This window comes from Mya arenaria, chromosome 15 (genome assembly GCF_026914265.1).
Source record: "Mya arenaria isolate MELC-2E11 chromosome 15, ASM2691426v1".
In the NCBI taxonomy this organism is placed as follows: Eukaryota; Metazoa; Mollusca; class Bivalvia; order Myida; family Myidae; genus Mya; species Mya arenaria.
In genome coordinates, this window is record NC_069136.1 from 52,307,063 (window position 1) to 52,326,878 (window position 19,816).

General features: G+C 35.5%; 1 protein-coding gene across 6 annotated transcripts in view; it reads right to left on the reverse strand.

Moving 5' to 3' along the window:
* Nucleotides 1-19,816, reverse strand: part of LOC128220661 (uncharacterized) — a 141,971-nt gene that overhangs the window by 13,353 nt on the left and 108,802 nt on the right. For all 6 annotated transcript variants that reach the window (XM_052929147.1, XM_052929146.1, XM_052929145.1 and 3 more), the window contains 20 exons: nt 19,121-19,299; nt 18,123-18,219; nt 17,741-17,836; nt 16,227-17,364; nt 13,668-13,806; nt 13,032-13,307; nt 12,531-12,727; nt 11,070-11,207; nt 10,482-10,697; nt 10,120-10,272; nt 9,611-9,766; nt 8,997-9,181; nt 7,500-7,705; nt 6,791-6,899; nt 6,069-6,166; nt 4,301-4,513; nt 3,144-3,349; nt 2,344-2,625; nt 1,509-1,730; nt 503-685 (listed from right to left, as the gene is read on the reverse strand). In XM_052929147.1, coding sequence (XP_052785107.1) covers nt 503-685; nt 1,509-1,730; nt 2,344-2,625; nt 3,144-3,349; nt 4,301-4,513; nt 6,069-6,166; nt 6,791-6,899; nt 7,500-7,705; nt 8,997-9,181; nt 9,611-9,766; nt 10,120-10,272; nt 10,482-10,697; nt 11,070-11,207; nt 12,531-12,727; nt 13,032-13,307; nt 13,668-13,806; nt 16,227-17,364; nt 17,741-17,836; nt 18,123-18,219; nt 19,121-19,299 — 4,489 coding nt within the window. The remainder of the gene's footprint in view (nt 1-502; nt 686-1,508; nt 1,731-2,343; nt 2,626-3,143; nt 3,350-4,300; nt 4,514-6,068; nt 6,167-6,790; nt 6,900-7,499; nt 7,706-8,996; nt 9,182-9,610; nt 9,767-10,119; nt 10,273-10,481; nt 10,698-11,069; nt 11,208-12,530; nt 12,728-13,031; nt 13,308-13,667; nt 13,807-16,226; nt 17,365-17,740; nt 17,837-18,122; nt 18,220-19,120; nt 19,300-19,816) is intronic.

Here is a 19,816-nt window from a genome sequence, read left to right on the forward strand (position 1 = left end):
CCCACTAGATGAGGGCAAAATTCCCTGGAAAGCCTTCCAGTAATATGGCATGTATGATCAATGATTGAATATTGTAGGCAGAGATTCACACGCGCCAATTGTTATTGTGAATAATTTTAATATTAATATTGTTACATGATAGCTTTATCATCTAAGGGTTATCTGCCCTTGTGAGTTAAATACCTAGACACAGCCACATGCTTATCAGTTCTAGTTTAGATATCATACAATACATGTCGCAATAAATAGTTAGAGCACATTTAGTGTCGTTCTTATATTTATATGTATTCCTCCATTTCATATCAAATATCACAGACCTGTAAAGTAAATAGGTCCATGTTAATATCATTAATAGTTTTTGAGTAACAGTCAACATAATAAAGTTTTTTAACTATACCAGTGGCCATGCTGGGATAATGAGGTTGATGACAGCAACATTAATGCTATGACAATACTTTTTTTCTTCTTCTAAAACCAAACAGGCTTAAGATAGGAATCTGACCTTGTTTCCAAGCCACACCAAAACAGAGCAGCAGTAGTAATAGGATTATCACCCCTGACACAATGGCTATAAATAGCACAGAGAAGTGTCGGGGCTCCTTCTGGTCTGATTGGCTCTTTTCAGTGGTCACATGATCCTCAGTGTTGTCTGGAGGCTTGGTGGTTACCTCAATATGTGATGTCACTGAAAGGTTCAGGTAACAAATCAGAAACGTTTTGTAAATAAAATCAATAGTCTGACTGAATTATGTTTCTTGGAATAAATAGTTGGAACAAAAACTCAACACTGTCCTACCAATTTAAGATCTTCTAAGATCTGAAAGACTTTTTATACAAATCCTTGAGGGATTATCTTCCTTGAAAAGCAGATATTTTTCATTTTGCTGGGCATTGCCATATTTCCATAATTTGAATGATATCTTTTTCAAACCCTTAAGGGATTTATCATGTTTTATAGGCTCAGACAGTGAGAAAATTAATTTCATGAGAAACATGAACAAAATAATTGCTTCATTGATAAAAGAACATCAAAAGTTAAAAAAAAAGCTGTATTGTAAATATTAAAAATAATGACAGAAAATGCTGTACTGTTGAATCATTAGTAATGCAATTGTAATTGAATTATTTTAGGCTTAGATAAACAAAATTCTGCAGTTTCTTCTAGTTGTGTTAATGAAAGTTAATACAAATCCATTAACTTAAACTGTTTTACGACGATTGTGAAACAGGCTATAACAACATTTTATCAATCACTCTCGTTGGCATGATGTTACATGAGAATGTGGTATCGTGATGTGGGAGAAAACGTCAGGCAAAACCCACTTGTCCAGCTTGGTGACCACAAACCAAACTCACATGCACCCAGGCGGGAAATTGAACCCAGGTCGCCTAGGTGCTTACCAATGCACTAGCCAGACAACCAAAATTTAAATCCAACAAAGTTTTAAAATAATTGTTGCCCGCATAAAAGTCCTGTGAGCGTGTCCCTTTAATGATGTTAAACTTACAATCGCCATAGTCATCCTGTAGGCCCACGGAATGGACCACAATTATATTGGTTCCCTGCTTGTCTCGAACCTGCAGCTGCATATCATGTGACAATGTTCGCCCGTCGCCTGTTGGTATGGTGAAATTGAGCCCAAAGCGTCTCGGGCATTGCACCGCTACGTCAAATATGTACATAGGTGCAGGCAGATACCTGGGATCGGAGACATTCAGGCTAAATACTCCTGGAAATGAAGGAAAGTATTCTTAATGTTGGTTTAAACAATATTTATTTCACAGCCAAATATCGTTGGCTTGAACTCCCAAGGACCGGCAAAAATACCTCGCAACTCAGGAAATTCGAGCCAAGCAGTAACATTACATTCAGTAGAAACAATTGGTCCTTTACATCCAGTTCGAGCCAAGTAGGAAATCAAACCAAGCGAGTTTAAGTCAACGAGGTTTAACTGTATATATAAATACATTAAACAAAGACATAAATTACATACATGATAACTGAAAAGTAAGGATTGAGGAGATAGCTTACAGCTAATAGTAAAACTTATCCTCTTATTGTACTGTTGATTGCATTTAATTTAGAACTATTATCAGGACCCCATTATATGAATTGCTTCTGAGTTTATGGAAGAATGTTCATATATTATAATATATAATAATTAGAATATATCTATAAGTTTAAATTCTCAAATTCTTGCTTTATTGAGGTAATAACCAATATCTTAATCTGATTTGAGTCATTATACTTCCCATTCAGGGAGAAAACACCTGGGTCTTGTGATTGGTATACAAGTACATACATACAGGTATTAGGCCATGAAAGAAAGAACTATTTCTCACCTGGGCATTTTTCCACAACACCTGTGACAAACAGCATCCAGTGTGTTCCGTTGTTCGTCATACTAGCCTCCACCTCAACTTTCGTCTCATCAAAAATCGCCTTCAAAATCGATGCCCTCTGCTTCATTCCAACAACGCCGTTACTCCCGATCTTATGTGAGATTTGGAATGTTCCGTTTCCCATATTAACTGTGTCAAGGCTGCCTATGATGGCGTTAGGATTTCGAAGGTCTTTTGCCACAACCATATCTTCAAGGTTGGTTTCCTCACAGCTCTTTTTTACTGAAAATGAAACCACATAATTATATCAGTGACACTTGTATTTAAAATCAATACACATGATTGTATAACAAATATAAATTTTGAACGATTAACTTTTAACTTCTTACTAAATAATACATTCTTCATTTTCAACAAGACTACTGACTGAATGCACATTAGACACTCACATGCCTAGCATCTTAAAGAAACAAAGAGTAAAATCCTCCACTAAAAGAACATGAAATCATTATTCACATTTAGCTTGGTCGACATAAAAAATATTTACTCAATACTTTTCATGAAACACTCATTTGTAGTATGAAAAAAAATATTACTATCTTCACAATCATAAAAAAATAAAGTTTAATCAAACAAATGAAAACATTAGCAATCTCATTATGATTACAAATTATTCATAACTAAATTTGCCAACCTTGTGCCAAAGAGTTTAAAATTATGATGATATTTTGTCTAAAAATCTCATGAACTTGATGAAATGTTGCATTAAGCAGTCATTATTGTATAACGCTTGTACATACCAAACAGTTTTTTGCTGATCCCAAATGGTTTATTTGGCCGTATAAAGGCGGTGTTTTCAGAGAGGAGGGAGGTGTGTAACTGTTGTCCCAAAGCTTGGTACCGGCCAACATCAATGTCTGTATGCCCGTTTCCACGGCGACGCACTGTGACAAGGTTTGGCTGGTCTTGTAACAAGGAGTCCAGCTCGATATAGATGATGTCATCTCTGTAAACAATGGTAGAAGTGCTGACATTATGATATATTAGGTATACACCATTCTCAGTTTGTTTGTCACAGTTTTTCAAATAAAAAAACAACGTTATAAAACATTAAATTAAAAGGTGGTTAATCATGAATACAGTTGAAACCAGTTTGCTCGATATGCCAGGGACTGTGTATGTGATGTTAATATGTATGTGTCTATAGTTCATTGTAATTAGGGACCTTGCCTTGTGCCCCTTAACAGGTTTTTTGATATTCCAACTACTGGGCTTGTCCCTGTAACTTTCATTGTATTATTGGTATGAAGGGAGCCAAATACAAATAAAAATAAATAAATAAGCAATTAAGCTTGCTAATCAACATTGTGATCTGGATTACTAAAAAGTCTATTTCTCCAACCCCAGATAAGTAGATCCAAATTTTTGGCCATGTTGGAAATCCTTATCTTTCCTTCGGGCATATGTACATAAATAAATTTTAAACACATTTTTGATATATTTTATTTATCTGAAATGGGAGAAAATGCATCTGCGCTTGTGATCATTTGAATTTTGAAGCATTTTCGTCATATACTGTTTCTCTTGACAAGAATACCGGTGTTAACGTGTATATAACGGGCCACTGCATCTATGAGCCAGGTATTTTGTTTGTAGCTTATGAAGAAGTTATAATTTTCAACGAGAATTGGTCTTTGTTTACGTTTTCGCCAGGCGAACATTCTTCACTTGTTTCATATTACAGTATAGGGTATTTTATTTTTTTCAAATCTCATTTTATGTTTATGGCAATGTATTATATTGATTATATACATGTTCAAGTATGTATAAAATATAATTTTGGCTAGGTGAATTAATTATTGTGAGCCTTTGTCATCAAGCCACTGTGATCTTATACCCTCGGCCATAGAAGAGACTTGAACTTTTAGTATGTTCACATTATTAAATAATTGATTACCCTTTTCTTATTTTCCCAGTTTTCACCCAATCCTCATCAGTTACTAAGTCAAACTTCCGTTTGGCGAATTCATGTTTGTCACTTCCAGTCATTACACTGTATTCCACAGTAAGAATCCTGCGGTTCCTTGATGGCTCGACATGGCAGTAGAATGTGTCCGAATCTTGATAGAAAGGAACTAGTTGAAACTGGACTAAATTTCCAACCTGACACCTGAAATATAAGGGAAATGGTAGATAACTTATGTAGATGAAGAAATGTGTCTGAGCCCGGCTAGACCAGTTCTAGATGAAACTGGACTAAATTTCCAACCTGACACCACCTGAAAGAAATGGTACATGACTTATGTAGCTTTAGAAAGGAGACTGAGTCCTGCTTGACAGGTTCTAGATGAAACTGGACTAAATTTCCAACCTGACACCACCTGAAAGAAATGGTACATGACTTATGTAGCTTTAGAAAGGAGACTGAGTCCTGCGTGACAGGTTCTAGATGAAACTGGACTAAATTTCCAACCTGACACCACCTGAAAGAAATGGTACATGACTTATGTAGCTTTAGAAAGGAGACTGAGTCCTGCTTGACAGGTTCTAGATGAAACTGGACTAAATTTCCAACCTGACACCACCTGAAAGAAATGGTACATGACTTATGTAGCTTTAGAAAGGAGACTGAGTCCTGCTTGACAGGTTCTAGATGAAACTGGACTAAATTTCCAACCTGACACCACCTGAAAGAAATGGTACATGACTTATGTAGCTTTAGAAAGGAGACTGAGTCCTGCTTGACAGGTTCTAGATGAAACTGGACTAAATTTCCAACCTGGCACCACCTGAAAGAAATGGTACATGACTTATGTAGCTTAAGAAAGGAGACTGAGTCCTGCTTGACCGGTTCTAGATGAAACTGGACTAAATTTCCAACCTGGCACCTGTAATATAAGAGAAATGGTAGATAACTTATGTCAATGAAGAAATGTGTTCGAGTCCTAGTAGACTGGGACTTAAGAGTTGAAACTGGACATTATTTCCAACCTGACACCTAGAATTTAGAAAAATTTAAGATAATCTATGGAGCTGTGGAACTAACCTGGAAGCTGGACTAAATTTCCAACTGGACACCTGATGAAATACAGACATGTTGTAGTTTAATTATTTTTTTCAATTCATATACTGCGCAGGCATAAAGATAGCAAAAATATGACACAGAGATAATTAACAAGTAGAGATAAAATTTAGACCCATACTTCATGCATCTCAAAATCATACCTCATTGAGATGGTATCGTAATTATGTACCTCAGTGAGTCGCTGAAGTTGTGTTTTATCTAGCGCTATACAAACAACTTGACACAATGGTAATTTAACAGACAGCATAACTAAGATTATCTGTCTCTTTTGATTCACCTCATTGCTTAGGTTAAGGAGGCTCTGAATAAGCACTATTTGGTACTCTCTGTTTACAAACAATTCAACATGACGGTAAGTTAGCATAGAGTGCAACTAAGACAATCTATTTATGTTGATTCATGACGTTGCTTAGGTAAAGAAGTCACTCACTTAACATTATATGGCTGTACTCTTTGCCTACTCAACCTGCCCCTGTTTCATTAAGGACCTTCACATGAGGGAAATGTATAACATACTGCCAATAGCTTATGTTTATAATACAATGTATATTTATTACCTTGGGCTGGAATAATTCATAGTGTACTGTTTGGACTACAAATAAAACAACCTCTCAATAAAGACATGAAATTGGACACTCACTTGACCATAGGACAGCGCATATCATGGTAGTCGCTACAAAAGTTGGAACAGCTGTCCTTCATACAGCATGTGTAACAGCTTGCCAGGCGGGGAGACATCTGTAATACACAACAAGTTGTAAAGAGTGCAAATGTTTTTCCTTGTAACATGTGAACATTACAATTTGACAAACATTTTACCCAACATGATGAGAAATAATTGCCAAACACATAAAAAAATACCTGGTAGCGTCTTGAAATAATTCAGAGATATACTTCAATCTGATCTCACAAACAAATGGTAATTTTTGATGTTATAAAGCTGATGCTACTGTTCACAGCTTGAGGGGCAACATTAACAGCTACATAAAAGACATAAAATATAGGGCCCTTGTCCATATTTAAGTTGAAAAAAAAATACAGAATGAAAAAAAAAAATACTTGTAAATACTTGTTTTTATCTGAGATGTTCCTACAGATTTAAGATTTTTGAATTTATGACTATGATCCTTTCATGAAAAACTGGCGCCAGGGGGCTGTCTCAACAAATATTTAGTCGGTTTAAGTTGCAAATTGACATTTTCTTAGTGTCATTTATGGTTTTTTGCTTAATATTTGTGAGAATATTTATTTAAGATTATTAAAGCTTCGACTAAAATTCTTTATTGAAACAGCCCCAAGAAGAATATAAGACCATTTCACTTTTACCCCTCTATCTAAGAATCGTGTGTTGCCATAACTCACCCCTGAATCGTCGTTCACCGATACGCGACATTCCGCTCTCGTGTCCAATGGCATATTCTTGGAGCAGTTCTTCGAACATGTCTCACACAGTTCATGCTGTCTTTTACAACTGTAAACAAAATCCAAACTTTCACTATAATAAATAGCAAATGCAGAATTTTGTTTGCCAGCATTCTGTTCAAATTTCTTATTATTTCTGTTTCTTAGTACATGTAATTAGAGGTAGAAAAACATTAAGACCTCATTAAAAAGAATGCATAGCAATATTCAGGCTATAAAAGCAGATTATGATTTCAGGTCATATAAATGGTCTGTTAAATTAGGAACTGTTTCAATCTCCTTTGCAGCAATCTTCCTTAAAGAGCAGAGAAGATTTTTGCCTCCATGAACAAGAAATAGCTTGATTCTAGCTATTCACTTTTAAAGATCTTCATTTTATTTCATTACAATATTGATATTTTTTTAAAGTAATGGATGTATAATTTGTATCTAGATAATAAAATAAAGTTGAAATAAAAACATATTACTTGACTTTGAATGTGGTCACATGTGTGAAGGCAGTTAAAACTGTTCAGCAAAGGGAAGTAACTGCTGTATGGAATATGGTACTGTTTTTGCATGACCACCAATCAGAAATATACCAGTGCTATGACAAAACTTCAACATTTTTCTTAAAAAAGAAACGGACAAGTGAACTGTAATGACCTACTTTTCATCATGCTCCTCCCACACCGTATTTGTCGTCTTGTAGTCTTCAGAGTTTATCCCATGGAACACATCGCTGAGAATCCCCGGCTGGGAACAGAATATTGAGTTACTCTTGGACTCTGTCACGTTGGGAAAACTGCTTGGTTGGCTCTCGCAAGGCTTCAGGGTGAGCAGACCCTTGCTCGTGTTTCCCTTGTAGAAGACATTCTGAAATAAATGTTTGATGATAATAACACTGCTGAAGAGTTGAGCAAAAATCCCGATCATGAAATTCAAAGCCCCAATCGGTTAACTTCTTAAGCTTAACAGGCTAAAGTAGTTTAGCTATACTATATAGTTTTACTTAAATTTGATTTTGATTTTTCTTGATAACATATTGTGTTAGAATGGTATGATGATGATCCGTCACTATCTACTTATCTTAACCATACTATATATCATGTTTGTTTACTTACATTATGTTTGATGAACACCAGTTTGATTACTCACATTATGTTTGATTAACTTCAGTTTGTTTACTCACATCATGTTTGATGAACTTCAGTTTGTTTACTTACATTATGCTTAATGAACTTCAGTTTGTTTACTCACATTATGTTGAATGAACTTCAGTTTGTTTACTCACATGTTTGATGAACTTCAGCTTGTTTACTCACATTATGTTTAATGAACTTCAGTTTGTTTACTCACATGTTTGATGAACTTCAGCTTGTTTACTCACATTATGTTTAATGAACTTCAGTTTGTTTACTCACATGTTTGATGAACTTCAGCTTGTTTACTTACATTATGTTTGATGAACACCAGTTTGTTTACTTACATTATGTTTGATGAACACCAGTTTGATTACTCATTATGTTTGATGAACTTCAGCTTGTTTACTCACATTATGTTTAATGAACTTTAGTTTTTTTACTCCCATTATGTTTAATGAACTTCAGTGTGTTTACTTACATTATATTTGATGAACACCAGTTTGTTTACTTACATTATGTTTGATGAACACCAGTTTGATTACTCACATTATGTTTGATGAACTTCAGCTTGTTTACTCCCATTATGTTTGATGAACTTCAGCTTGTTTACTCACATTATGTTTGATGAACTTCAGCTTGTTTACTCCCATTATGTTTAATGAACTTCAGCTTGTTTACTCCCATTATGTTTGATGAACTTCAGCTTGTTTACTCACATTATGTTTGATGAACTTCAGCTTGTTTACTCCCATTATGTTTTATGAACTTCAGTGTGTTTACTTACATTATATTTGATGAACACCAGTTTGTTTACTTACATTATGTTTGATGAACACCAGTTTGATTACTCACATTATGTTTGATGAACTTCAGCTTGTTTACTCACATTATGTTTGATGAACTTCAGCTTGTTTACTCACATTATGTTTGATGAACTTCAGCTTGTTTACTCCCATTATGTTTGATGAACTTCAGCTTGTTTACTTACATTATGTTTGATGAACACCAGTTTGATTACTCACATTATGTTTGATGAACTTCAGCTCATACTGGTATGGTATGGGATAGGGGCAGTATTTTTCCAGAATATCTTCATGGCCCCTAAAGTCCTCGGCAGAGAATTCACCACTGTGGTCCACAGCCGTAAACATCATTACATGTTCTGTGTTACGTAGCGCAATATCCACCCAAATCTCTGAGCCCAGACCTGGCAAGATAAAATAATAAGTTTAATGCTTTGAAGAAATACATAAAAATAATAATAATTATTACATATTAATTATGACTCTGCTCTTCACTGTTAAATTTTGTTATGTACGATTTTTATTCATGTTGGAAAATAACGCATAGAGCTAAATTTTCTTGTTATCTCAAACCCAACTTTAAATAAAGATTCTTGTATCTTGTCTTGTCTCTTTATAAATTAGAAGTGTGCAGTAATTCATAACTTAATTATATAAACACATTACCATTGACCTTGTTCTTAAACCATAATGTGCTTTTTGACCCCTGGGCTGGACTGTATAGGAATCTTGAGTAAAGACTGCCTTGCTGGCCAGAGATGTTATAATGTATAATGCCTATTATCACATAAATAATACAAGTCCCATAATATATAACAAGAAAAGAAGCTTACCGTCAACTCCTTTCTTGAGCAGGAAGGAGCTCTGTGTCCCGGGGGTGGGACTGTATGAGAATCTCGTGTTGAGTTGGCCCTGCTGGCCGGAGATATTCAAATGGTCGTCTAGTACGACGTTGCCCGTCATGCCAGGCTTTGGAAGGAATTTCTTATCTGAAAGAATAACATGTACATACAAGATTTAATTTTCTGTCAAAAATTATCGATTTATTTTTAAATTTTAAAAATCTCTTTCCTGAAAATGTCCATATGGAATTGATGCAGTTCGTTACAGCTAAGGGCTATTCCAGCAAAACATACAACACACGGGGGGAAGGTAATTATTTAAATAGCTATACATAGGTGGGTGTATTTTTTCACTAATTTGGACCCCGAAAGGGTAAATTTGCTTCTGTAGGGGGTGGTATATTTTAAAAGTGCCTTCCTCCTGGAATAGCGATTAGCAATAAAACGGAGCAAACAGTTTTACATTGTTAAGAGTACTGTCAGCTTCTTAAAGCCCATACCTCTGCACAGCCTATTTTGGTCAGGACTACACTGCTGGAACTCAAACTCTGTGGTGCCGTTACACGGATCCTGACACTTGATACACTGCATGTCCCGCCTCGCCGTGCAGGGAGCAACTTGGTAGAAGTTCACACCACATGACTCTGTGCATTCTGGAATATTAAATTCAATCTTTAGTGATCATAAAGACCACAAGTGTCTCCTCTTTTTCAACTTGTCAAAGATTCGTAGATTTAAATTTAAAAAGAAATGTCAATTTTTTCAGAATGATGCATAATATCGTGTAGCCATCTTTTTCAACAGATCTTAAATAATTACGAGTCGGTTTAAATGGAACTATAACATTATCACTCCTTCCAACCTTTACAAATTTTTGGCAACCATCCAGGATCTCGTTTACACGGCTGAATCTCATAGCGTCCAGGAGGACATGGGTCAGAACAGTCGAGACACTGGTCCCTGTAGCGATACAGGTTGCTCTTCTCCGAACACAAACACTCGTACGAACCCTCCGAGTTAAGGCATCCTGACTTGGGGTTCGGGCACTGCATCATGCCAGTGTGACACTCGTTAATGTCTGGATGAATAAATTTGTATTGATTTACAACATTTAATAATAAGATGTCTAGACAAAGAAAAGTTTGTATAAATTTACAGTATATAATTATAACATGTCTAGGCAGGGAGACGTCTGTATTGTTTAACATTATAAAATTATAAAATGCCTAGGCAGGGAGAAGTTTGTATTAATTAACAGCATATAATTATAATATGTCTACACAGAGAGAAGTTCATAATTATTTAGATTAAATAGTTAACATATATGTCATTTATATTTTGTGTAATTTTAAGAAATGTTTTGACAATTTAATATGCTTTTTTCTTAATGAAAATGAAAACTGTATCCACAAGACATTTTATATTCAAAATAAACATGAATACAAAATACCTATACAATTTCCTCTGGATGTTTTTGTGTATCCATGGCGACATATACACTGTCCTGTATTTTCGTCACACTTGTGTTCACACAATGCCTGGTCACATAGCGACGAGTTAAACTTCTGGAGGATAGGATTTTCAGAAACTGAAATATGGAAATGTATAGAATATCATAAAAGAGGACATCTTGCAATTAATATGCATGATTCAGTTTTAAACAAACGCAAGCACTGATGCCGATTTTTGTTGATCACGAAGAATAGCATGACAATCTAGTTTCACACACATATCTTTTATTTTTTTTTAGATAAAACAAAGTTTCAAGTTTTTACCATGCCAAAGATACAGCACCCAACTACAGTAACAATGAGGTCACCAAGGTTAAATCATTATCTCCATTCTCAGTGTGTGTATACCACCTGATGAATTATGTCATCAATGCTACGTCGGAAGGCAAAATTTTGTTCCCAATGACGACTTAAAACAAAGATAACTTTTCTTTTTCTTCACAATCTTAAATGAAACAAAGGGCAGTCTATACCGCTTAAAGAGCACTGCCTTCATTTTATTACCGGAGTTTGATTAGGTGATTAGTTTCCTTAAACACTTTGACAATCCTGTTTCCAAAAAAATGTTTTGACAGTGCTCAAACAGACGATGGTTTTGTGAAAAGGTTTGTCAATGTGTTTTAAAAAAGTAAACTCTCACTCAAACTCTAGTAAAAGACAGAATGTGGGGCTATGTAAGCAGCATAGACTGCGCCATGTTTCATTTAATATGGTGAATTAATAGTAAAGTTATCTTTGTTCAAAAGCTTTATTTGAAGCAAAACATTGCCTTCCGACGTAACATTTATGACATAATTTATTGTGTGGTATACACACATTGTTTCTTCTATTCACATACATGGTAAACGTTTTAAGGCCAATAAAAATTAAATTCTACATTTTCATCCATTTTTTTTTGGAATTGGGGATGGGTGGTGACATCTTGTTTATTTTTCTTAGATGACTGCTTCAGTGTTTAACCCTTTGCATGCTGGGTAAATTGTTGTCTGCTCAAAAATGTCGTCTGGTTTATTCTAAATTTCTTTCAATTTACTTAAAACTTTGGGCATATATTGACTGAGTGGCAAACAGCTTGGAACCTGACCAGGCGCCAAGTTACTCGGCGTCTGGTCTGGTTCCAAGCTGTTTGCAAAGCCTTTAAAATCGCCATCAGCAGCCTAAGGTTTAATATGTGTTCATGATTTTTCTTATTGCATAAGGGACTATATACATGTTTCTCTAGACGAACCACGAACACCCTTGTTCAACATTTTTATTTGAGTTAACAAAATTTAAGAGCTGGCGGAAAAAAGAGGGGCAGGTATGAAAATCTAGCAATTAATTCATAGTTGCCTTAAATAGCATTTTTATTCATCTCTAAGAAATGTGAGAACCCAAGAACATATGACATTTCTACCTACCAAACCATTGAATAAATTCTGCTTCCTTTATCTTCACATCTTTCTTAAGATGGCTAATGACAGTGGAATTATGAGAGGAGTAGCTCTTGGGAGCATAGATGACGATGTTGACAGTGGTCTCCCCTGAGTTGCCGAGGCAGTACACCCCTGACATTACACTCAGAACACACATGGTCGTCAGCACGGTGAGATGAAGGCTGAAAATTTGGAGTTTAGGTATATATAACTCTTAGGATCATAAAATTGCAAAACATAACTGACAATGGTTTCTCAGGAGTTTCCCAGCAAAACAATATTTAAATGAACAGTTTTCTTTACATGTATAACAAGCCATGACAAGCCATGACATGAGATTCAAGATTTTTTTTTTGTAATTTTCCACTTTTTTAATGAGACAAAAACACTTCCAAAAAAAACCTAACAAAAGTTTAATAAATGAAGCATAAGAAAAAAACCCTAATATGATTATAAAGCATTTTGAAAATTAAAAAAAATTATTACTGTTTCGGTGGTTTTCCACTTTTTCTCCCGAAACTTGACTTTCTCTCCCGATCTGATCCACTTTGTTTCCGTTCCCTCTCTGATCCACTCAATCTTCTTTCCCGCGCTATTTCCCGCTCCCTGTCTTTATCTCCCGTACTTTTATGGCGATCCCGCTTTCCAAAACTAGGTTTTCGATCTGTAGCTTGTCGGCTATTCCCGTGGGCATTTCCCATGGGTGGGGGAGATAACACATTCAGGGGAAGGTCGACATATTCACCTTTTTGCATTTCCTCACTGAAAATATGTTTCAAAATTATTATTAAATGATGTTGTAGAATTCAACCTAGTTTGCAAACTGTAAGACTGAAGACCAAATATAGGGTTTTAGTGAGTAAGTTTTCGCAGGGTATTGTAACCTGCTATTTGTTTGGACACGCCCTACTGCCTTCACGCATTTGTGTGCTTATTATAATAAAATATTTCTATGAATAAATGAAAAATAAATTATATAATTATAAAAAACATACCACAAGTATCACATACTGTAATGGAAATTACTGCATTTAAGCACAATATACCCAGTATCTTGTGTCATTCCCATAAGGAGCATACTTGTTTAGGCTACCCGAAGTTTACTCTAATGTATTTACCCACCTTGGAAAGTTCAGCTCTCTTCGAGTTTGCAATCCTTCGGCAAATGCTGTAGGGTTTGGGGGGAAAACAAATCTGTTGACGCTGTGCTTTGAGAATGGACCCCCTGGGGAGGGACTTCCTGTCAGGGCTATCATTGTGCCTGCAAGGAAGTACTAAATTATAGAATAAAGTATCTATGGAATAAAGTATCTATGGAATAAAGTATCTATGGAATAAAGTATCTATGGAATAAAGTATCTATGGAATAAAGTATCTATGGAATAAAGTATCTATGGAATAATGTTTCTATGGAATAAAGTATCTGTGTGCTTTTGCTATGTATGTTTTTCTTGTAAAACAAAGAAAAAATAGATAAAAAAATACATAGGTTACGAAACACTAATTGTACTTGTATTCCGGGCAGCAAAATTCAGTGCTTGTCCGTTCAATGTTGTTTTTTCAGTCGAACATGAAGCATTACTCCACGATAGTTTAAGCAAGAGTTATGGGCCTGGCTATACATGTGAGCATTGTCTCTGGCAACATGTGTGCCAACTTTCATTTCCCAGCTGACACAAACAAATACACCAGGACTATGCTAATACCTCCACTTTTTTCTAAGAAAAACAGGCAGGCTTAAATTTGCCTGGGTAAAAGTTATCAACACATACATGTACAGACTGGTACATAATTATACAATCTTCACATCATTACTACTGGGTCCAAAGCCAAGCTAAAATTATCATGACATTAGTTCATAATAACATCGCTTTGCCATGAGTGTGGAAGTAAATTTATTTTGCTTAATTACTGTTTGGCTTTCATCAAGTTTAATCAAGATGCCATTAAAAATGAAACAATATTTTGATAACTGAACTAGAATAGCTGGCATTTTTCTCTGAAATGAAGGGCAACAAATAAGACCTGGGCAGAAAAAGCATTTGTTAATTTAAATTCAGTTCAGTTGCAATTAATGGTTTTCTTTAAATCTCTCCACCTCTAAGCTTGCAGCATTATTCTTTAATCAATCTTGTATAATATCAAAGAATTATGATCTCAATTCGAATAATAGTTTGTAAAATGAATCTCTTAAAAGTATTGAAATACAACATGTAAACATTCATACGAGAAGTTAACTTGAGTTTTTTTCATTTGGCCTAATGCGAGTTCACTAGCAGAAGACTGCTTAATAATGAACACAACTTAAGTTTCAAGACTTGATTGATTTACTAAAGTAATTAACAATGTAATGGAGCATGGTCTAAGAAACGAACCCAACAAACGTGATTTATTCTGCAATTCTGTAAAAAAAATATTGGAAATGAGTTAACGTATTCATTCCGTATCACTTCATCATTGAATGCATGGGCAAGTTTTTGTTGATAATTTTCAATTTATTTTCAAAACCTAATGAGCTGTCTGTTAATGACGATAACAATCTAATAAAAAATCAGGCAAGGAAATGATATTTCAATACATCATAGCATGGAATAATTGAGTAGCATTCTCTATGGTACTCTGAGGTGTTGCGATTAATCTGATTGCAGAGTTCCTTGAGGAGAGCTGCTCTCCTAATTGTTTTATTAATGTAAATATTTAAACAAAACATCAAACGAGTGAAAAGTTCAAAAGAGTAGAAGATAGCAAACTGTTAATGGATTCAGCTGGAATTCCATCAAGTGCAACAATAACATGAGACATTGTGATTCATTTTGCAGGGAACAATTGATTTTACTGTTTACAAAGCGTGACCATATTTTGAATATTTTAACCTACCAGCATTTTCAGCAAATTTTAATGCCTATCGGCCTCCAATATAAGTACCATAACCTAATTATTAAGTATTCCAGCTTTACATCATAAAGGGATTACTGTAGACTCAAGATGATACAATTGCAAGAAAAATAGAAAATGGTCAAAAACCTACATAGAACTGATATCATTGTGTACAACGCAATAAATTTCAATTACTGATGTAATGGCATTGCTTATGACACATGTATCTTTTGAAGTTTCTGCACTTTTTTTGCAATTAGTAATTAACTGGGTTTGTCTAACACGTAATTACCAGTAAATTTAAAATAAGTGTCGGTACTGGTATATGTATCTGGACTAAACATGTTACTTTTACCTGCTAAATATACACACATTAAACTAGGAAATCATTATTCGCTATTTCAAACGTGCTCATTCAGCTGAAACAAAACCAGCAGCCTGTTCAGATGTCTACAATGCACCAGCAGCCTGTTCAGATGTCTACAATGCACAGACAGCACCATTAGACTTCCAATCAAATGTCTCTAAAACACTTAAAGCCTATGTAAATGTCCAATTCTTCATTTTGAGACAAATTCAAAACTAAGGGAGACTACTATGTGGTTTTTAGTAATAAAGGGAAGCAATGCAATTATCTTAATTCCATACTCGTCACATTGTGTGGTATGTAAACAAGGTGGATTGAGACACATGAGTTAGATCTGGATATGCTACATGGATCCTGATAAAGTTATTGGCCAACAGGTGTTTTGCCAGCGTACACTGCTTTGAAAAACAATATCAGGAAAAATTAATAGTATGTACCATATTCCTTGCTATCTAGTTGTGTAACGAGGCTCTGCCGAGGTGAACGCTGGGAGATATTGACTGTCTCCATATTGGCGTATGGCATGTACTGGTTTCCAATATCAGGCGGGCTTGGGAGTGGCAGACTACTATTGGACATTACATCCGCATCTCCTTTTACTGGAGACGGGGGTAGGTCGTCAATATCCGAATCTTCTAGTCGATTAATGCTGTGGTCAAAATCATCATCAAATTCACTGCCATCCTCCGAGGTGTCTTCACCTTCGTTAAGCATGCTGAACTTTCCAGGAGAATAAGGCTCGTTTGGATTCATTGGTGGAAGGTTGAAGTGTGGCTCGAGCGTGTTAAAGTCAAACGCTGTAGGTGAGCCGCTGGTATTAATGACTGGTTTTGGTTTCTTTCTTGGGACCTGATAGTGAGATTCGGGAATTGTATTACCAGCTTTGAATGACGACATGGGAATGTCTGCAGAGTACGTATACATCTCATATGCATCATTTGATTCTCGACTAATTCTAGACTTGGATACAGACTCTGGGGTTTTGAGTTCCATATATTGTCCAAAGCTATTGTTTGAGTATTGATTCTCAGGAGTGTGAACTTGAGCCTGAACTTTGTCTGACCTTGCAGGGGATGAACTCAAGTCATTTTCTCCTGATCTCAAATTCAACCCTCTTTGGTAGATATTAGGCTCCGCCCTTCTTGGCACTGATATATTTCTGCTAGGAGATCTTTTTGTCTTTGGAGGCAAAACGAGTGGAAAGTTTTGTTGGTTCTGAGGAGGTATAATTAGTTTTTCTCTTTCTGAAACTTTCTTATGATCTCCTAACAAATCACCATCAGATTTGCTAGCATGTATATTATAGTCTAAATTTCCTTTTGGATCCAGTTTTGCTATGCTCTGAGAATTTTGAATGTGGCGTTGATCATGATGCAAGAAATCATCCAATTCATCAAGGGGCGTGTAATTCCCATCAGCCCCAGCTATAATCTGGTCAGGTGACATGTCATTATCTAACTCATCAGCTGATTGGTCAGGGTAGTCTAGGTAGCCACTCCCATGTACATTTTCATTGGATAACTGATGTGCTCTTTCTCTGAGTGACAGCTGCTTCTGTATCTTCTTAACATCTGGCTGTAAAATGACAAAACAACAGGTAGTAAGTACTGGAGTCGTATTCAATATTTTTCTTATCCTTGTCCTCGGACAGGCCTCAGTGATTCCATTAAGTCAATGGCCAGTTATTTTACAGTCCAATCAAAACACTTATGGTGGATTCTAATCTTAAAAGTAAAAATGCCATGGACAATTTACATGTACTTACAATATTAATGTTAATATTCAAATTTTTCATTTGGTCCAAAATGATTTATGAAAGTTCAAAAAATTAAAGTTAAGGGACAAGGTCTATCTTTTTATTAAGATACAAAGTATGAACATTATAATTGCATACTCCGTTTGAAATTTTGCCTGGCTAAAACCATCAGAACAAGGATTCAAATACACAAACCTGGAGTCTGTATTTTGGATGTGTTCTGTCATCATCAGCAGACTCCTCAGATTCCTCCATTATCGTCTCGGGCTTCATCGAGACTCGCATCTTCTCCTGAAGGAGTCAATGATTTGCTAGGAATGAACAACCATTCATACATGCTACAACAAGTCAATTAATGGGGCATAACTTAAGATTGATTACAGTCACAGAGTTATGGGCCTTGCTATATATGTGCATATAGTCTTCGCCAGCATGTGTACCAAGGTACAATTGAATATCTTGAACAGTTTTCAAGTTTTGGCCAAGATGGGGCCAGGAACACTCCTTTCCTTAAAAAAAACCCAGACAAGCTCTTAAAAATCTTTGCTTTGCCTAGAGAGGGCAAGAGTTTTCTCACCATTCTCCGCCTGTCATAATCATTGTCTCCGTCAGCATCATCATCATGGTCCCCCAACAACTCAGCTGTCGCCCCCAAGTGTACACTGTTGTGTGACCTAAAGGAAATTGCAAGCATGCTCAGTGACATCAATTTTGTAATATTTTTTTGCATTTAACAGTTTTTAGATAACAAATTGAAAGGAGGAAACAAAAATATAACCACATTACTGACATTCGTCTTAATAATTACACAATAAACTTGCATTTCTTTGAATTTTCTCAAGAAATTTTAATCACCCTTTTGATCTTCCTAAAAAATAATGCTTGAAATTTTATCAGAGAAAATTACCACAAGAACGCTGTAATATTTCAAATAAATTTTCTAATGGAATAGAACCAATTAAAATGGAGCAGAGTTATAATACAGTGTGTTTATACCACGTGCTAAATTGCTTCATAAATGCTACGTCTTAAGGCAATATTTTGCTCTGAATGAAGAATTTAAACAAAGATAACTTTAAAATTTCTTTACCATTTTTAATGAAACATAGTTCAGTTGACGCCACTTACTTCGCACTGCCTTCGGACTTTTACCAGAGTTTGGTTTAAAGATTAGTTTCTGAAAATGCTAAATGACAAACCTTTTCACAAAACCACCACCTGATGGAACACTGTCAAAACATCAGCTTGGAAACAGGTTTGTTGAAGTGTTTGAGTAAATTAATCACCTAATCAAATTCTGGGAATGAAACAAAGGCAGGGCTCTTTAAGTAGCATATACTACCCTTTATTTCATTTAAAATGGTGAATAAAAAGAAAAGTTATCTTGGTTTTAAGTCTTCATTCTAAGCAAAATGTTGCCTAATGATGTAGCATATATTACGTAATTTATCACTTGGTATACACACACTGTAATATATAGAGCAAAAATCCCTCTATGGGCTTTTTAAAACTTGTCCTCCACAAAGTAAATCAGACCCCCACGGCATTCCATAGAGGTAAAATTCGTGTCCTAACCTATACTCATGCCTTGCGGCCAGGAAAGCCCTCTCCCCATACAGTTCATGGAATTTGCCGCTGGAGTACCACCAGACCACGTATATAATAGTGAGGGCCAATACTACCCCACCCGCACTGCCAACAGCCAGAAAGATCCATTTCAGACTGTATGTGGTGACTGCCTTTGGCTTTTGAAACTGAAATATAACATACAAGTACAAATTGTCTACAACTTTACATTGGGGGTGTAATGTGTTTAATTACATTCAAACATCACAAACTATTTAACTATTTTATGTGACTTAGCCTGTGAGTCTAAATACTCTATAATAAACCATCAGTGCTTTTAAAAATTTGGTTGTTGCTTACGTAAGGAGAGCCATTATGTGGACATCTTAAATAGCTTAGTGGTCAACATTATATTTTGTCTAATGGTAAGGCAGTATTTCTGAAGTTTTCCAATTCATATCTTTCAGTAAATCAGCAGTCAGCCGAGTCGTTATTGATTTTAATCAGGTGAAGAAATAGATATAAACAATGGCTGGCACACTTAGAAGGTAGACAAAAACAATGTAATGCGAACCATTATTTTGAATTGTTAGTATGTACTTCCACAAAAAAATGAATCCGCAACTGTGTTGCATCAAACCAATTACATTACAATTTTTCACAATTCTTGGACCCAGTACAGTAGCCTAAGCTACACAACTATTT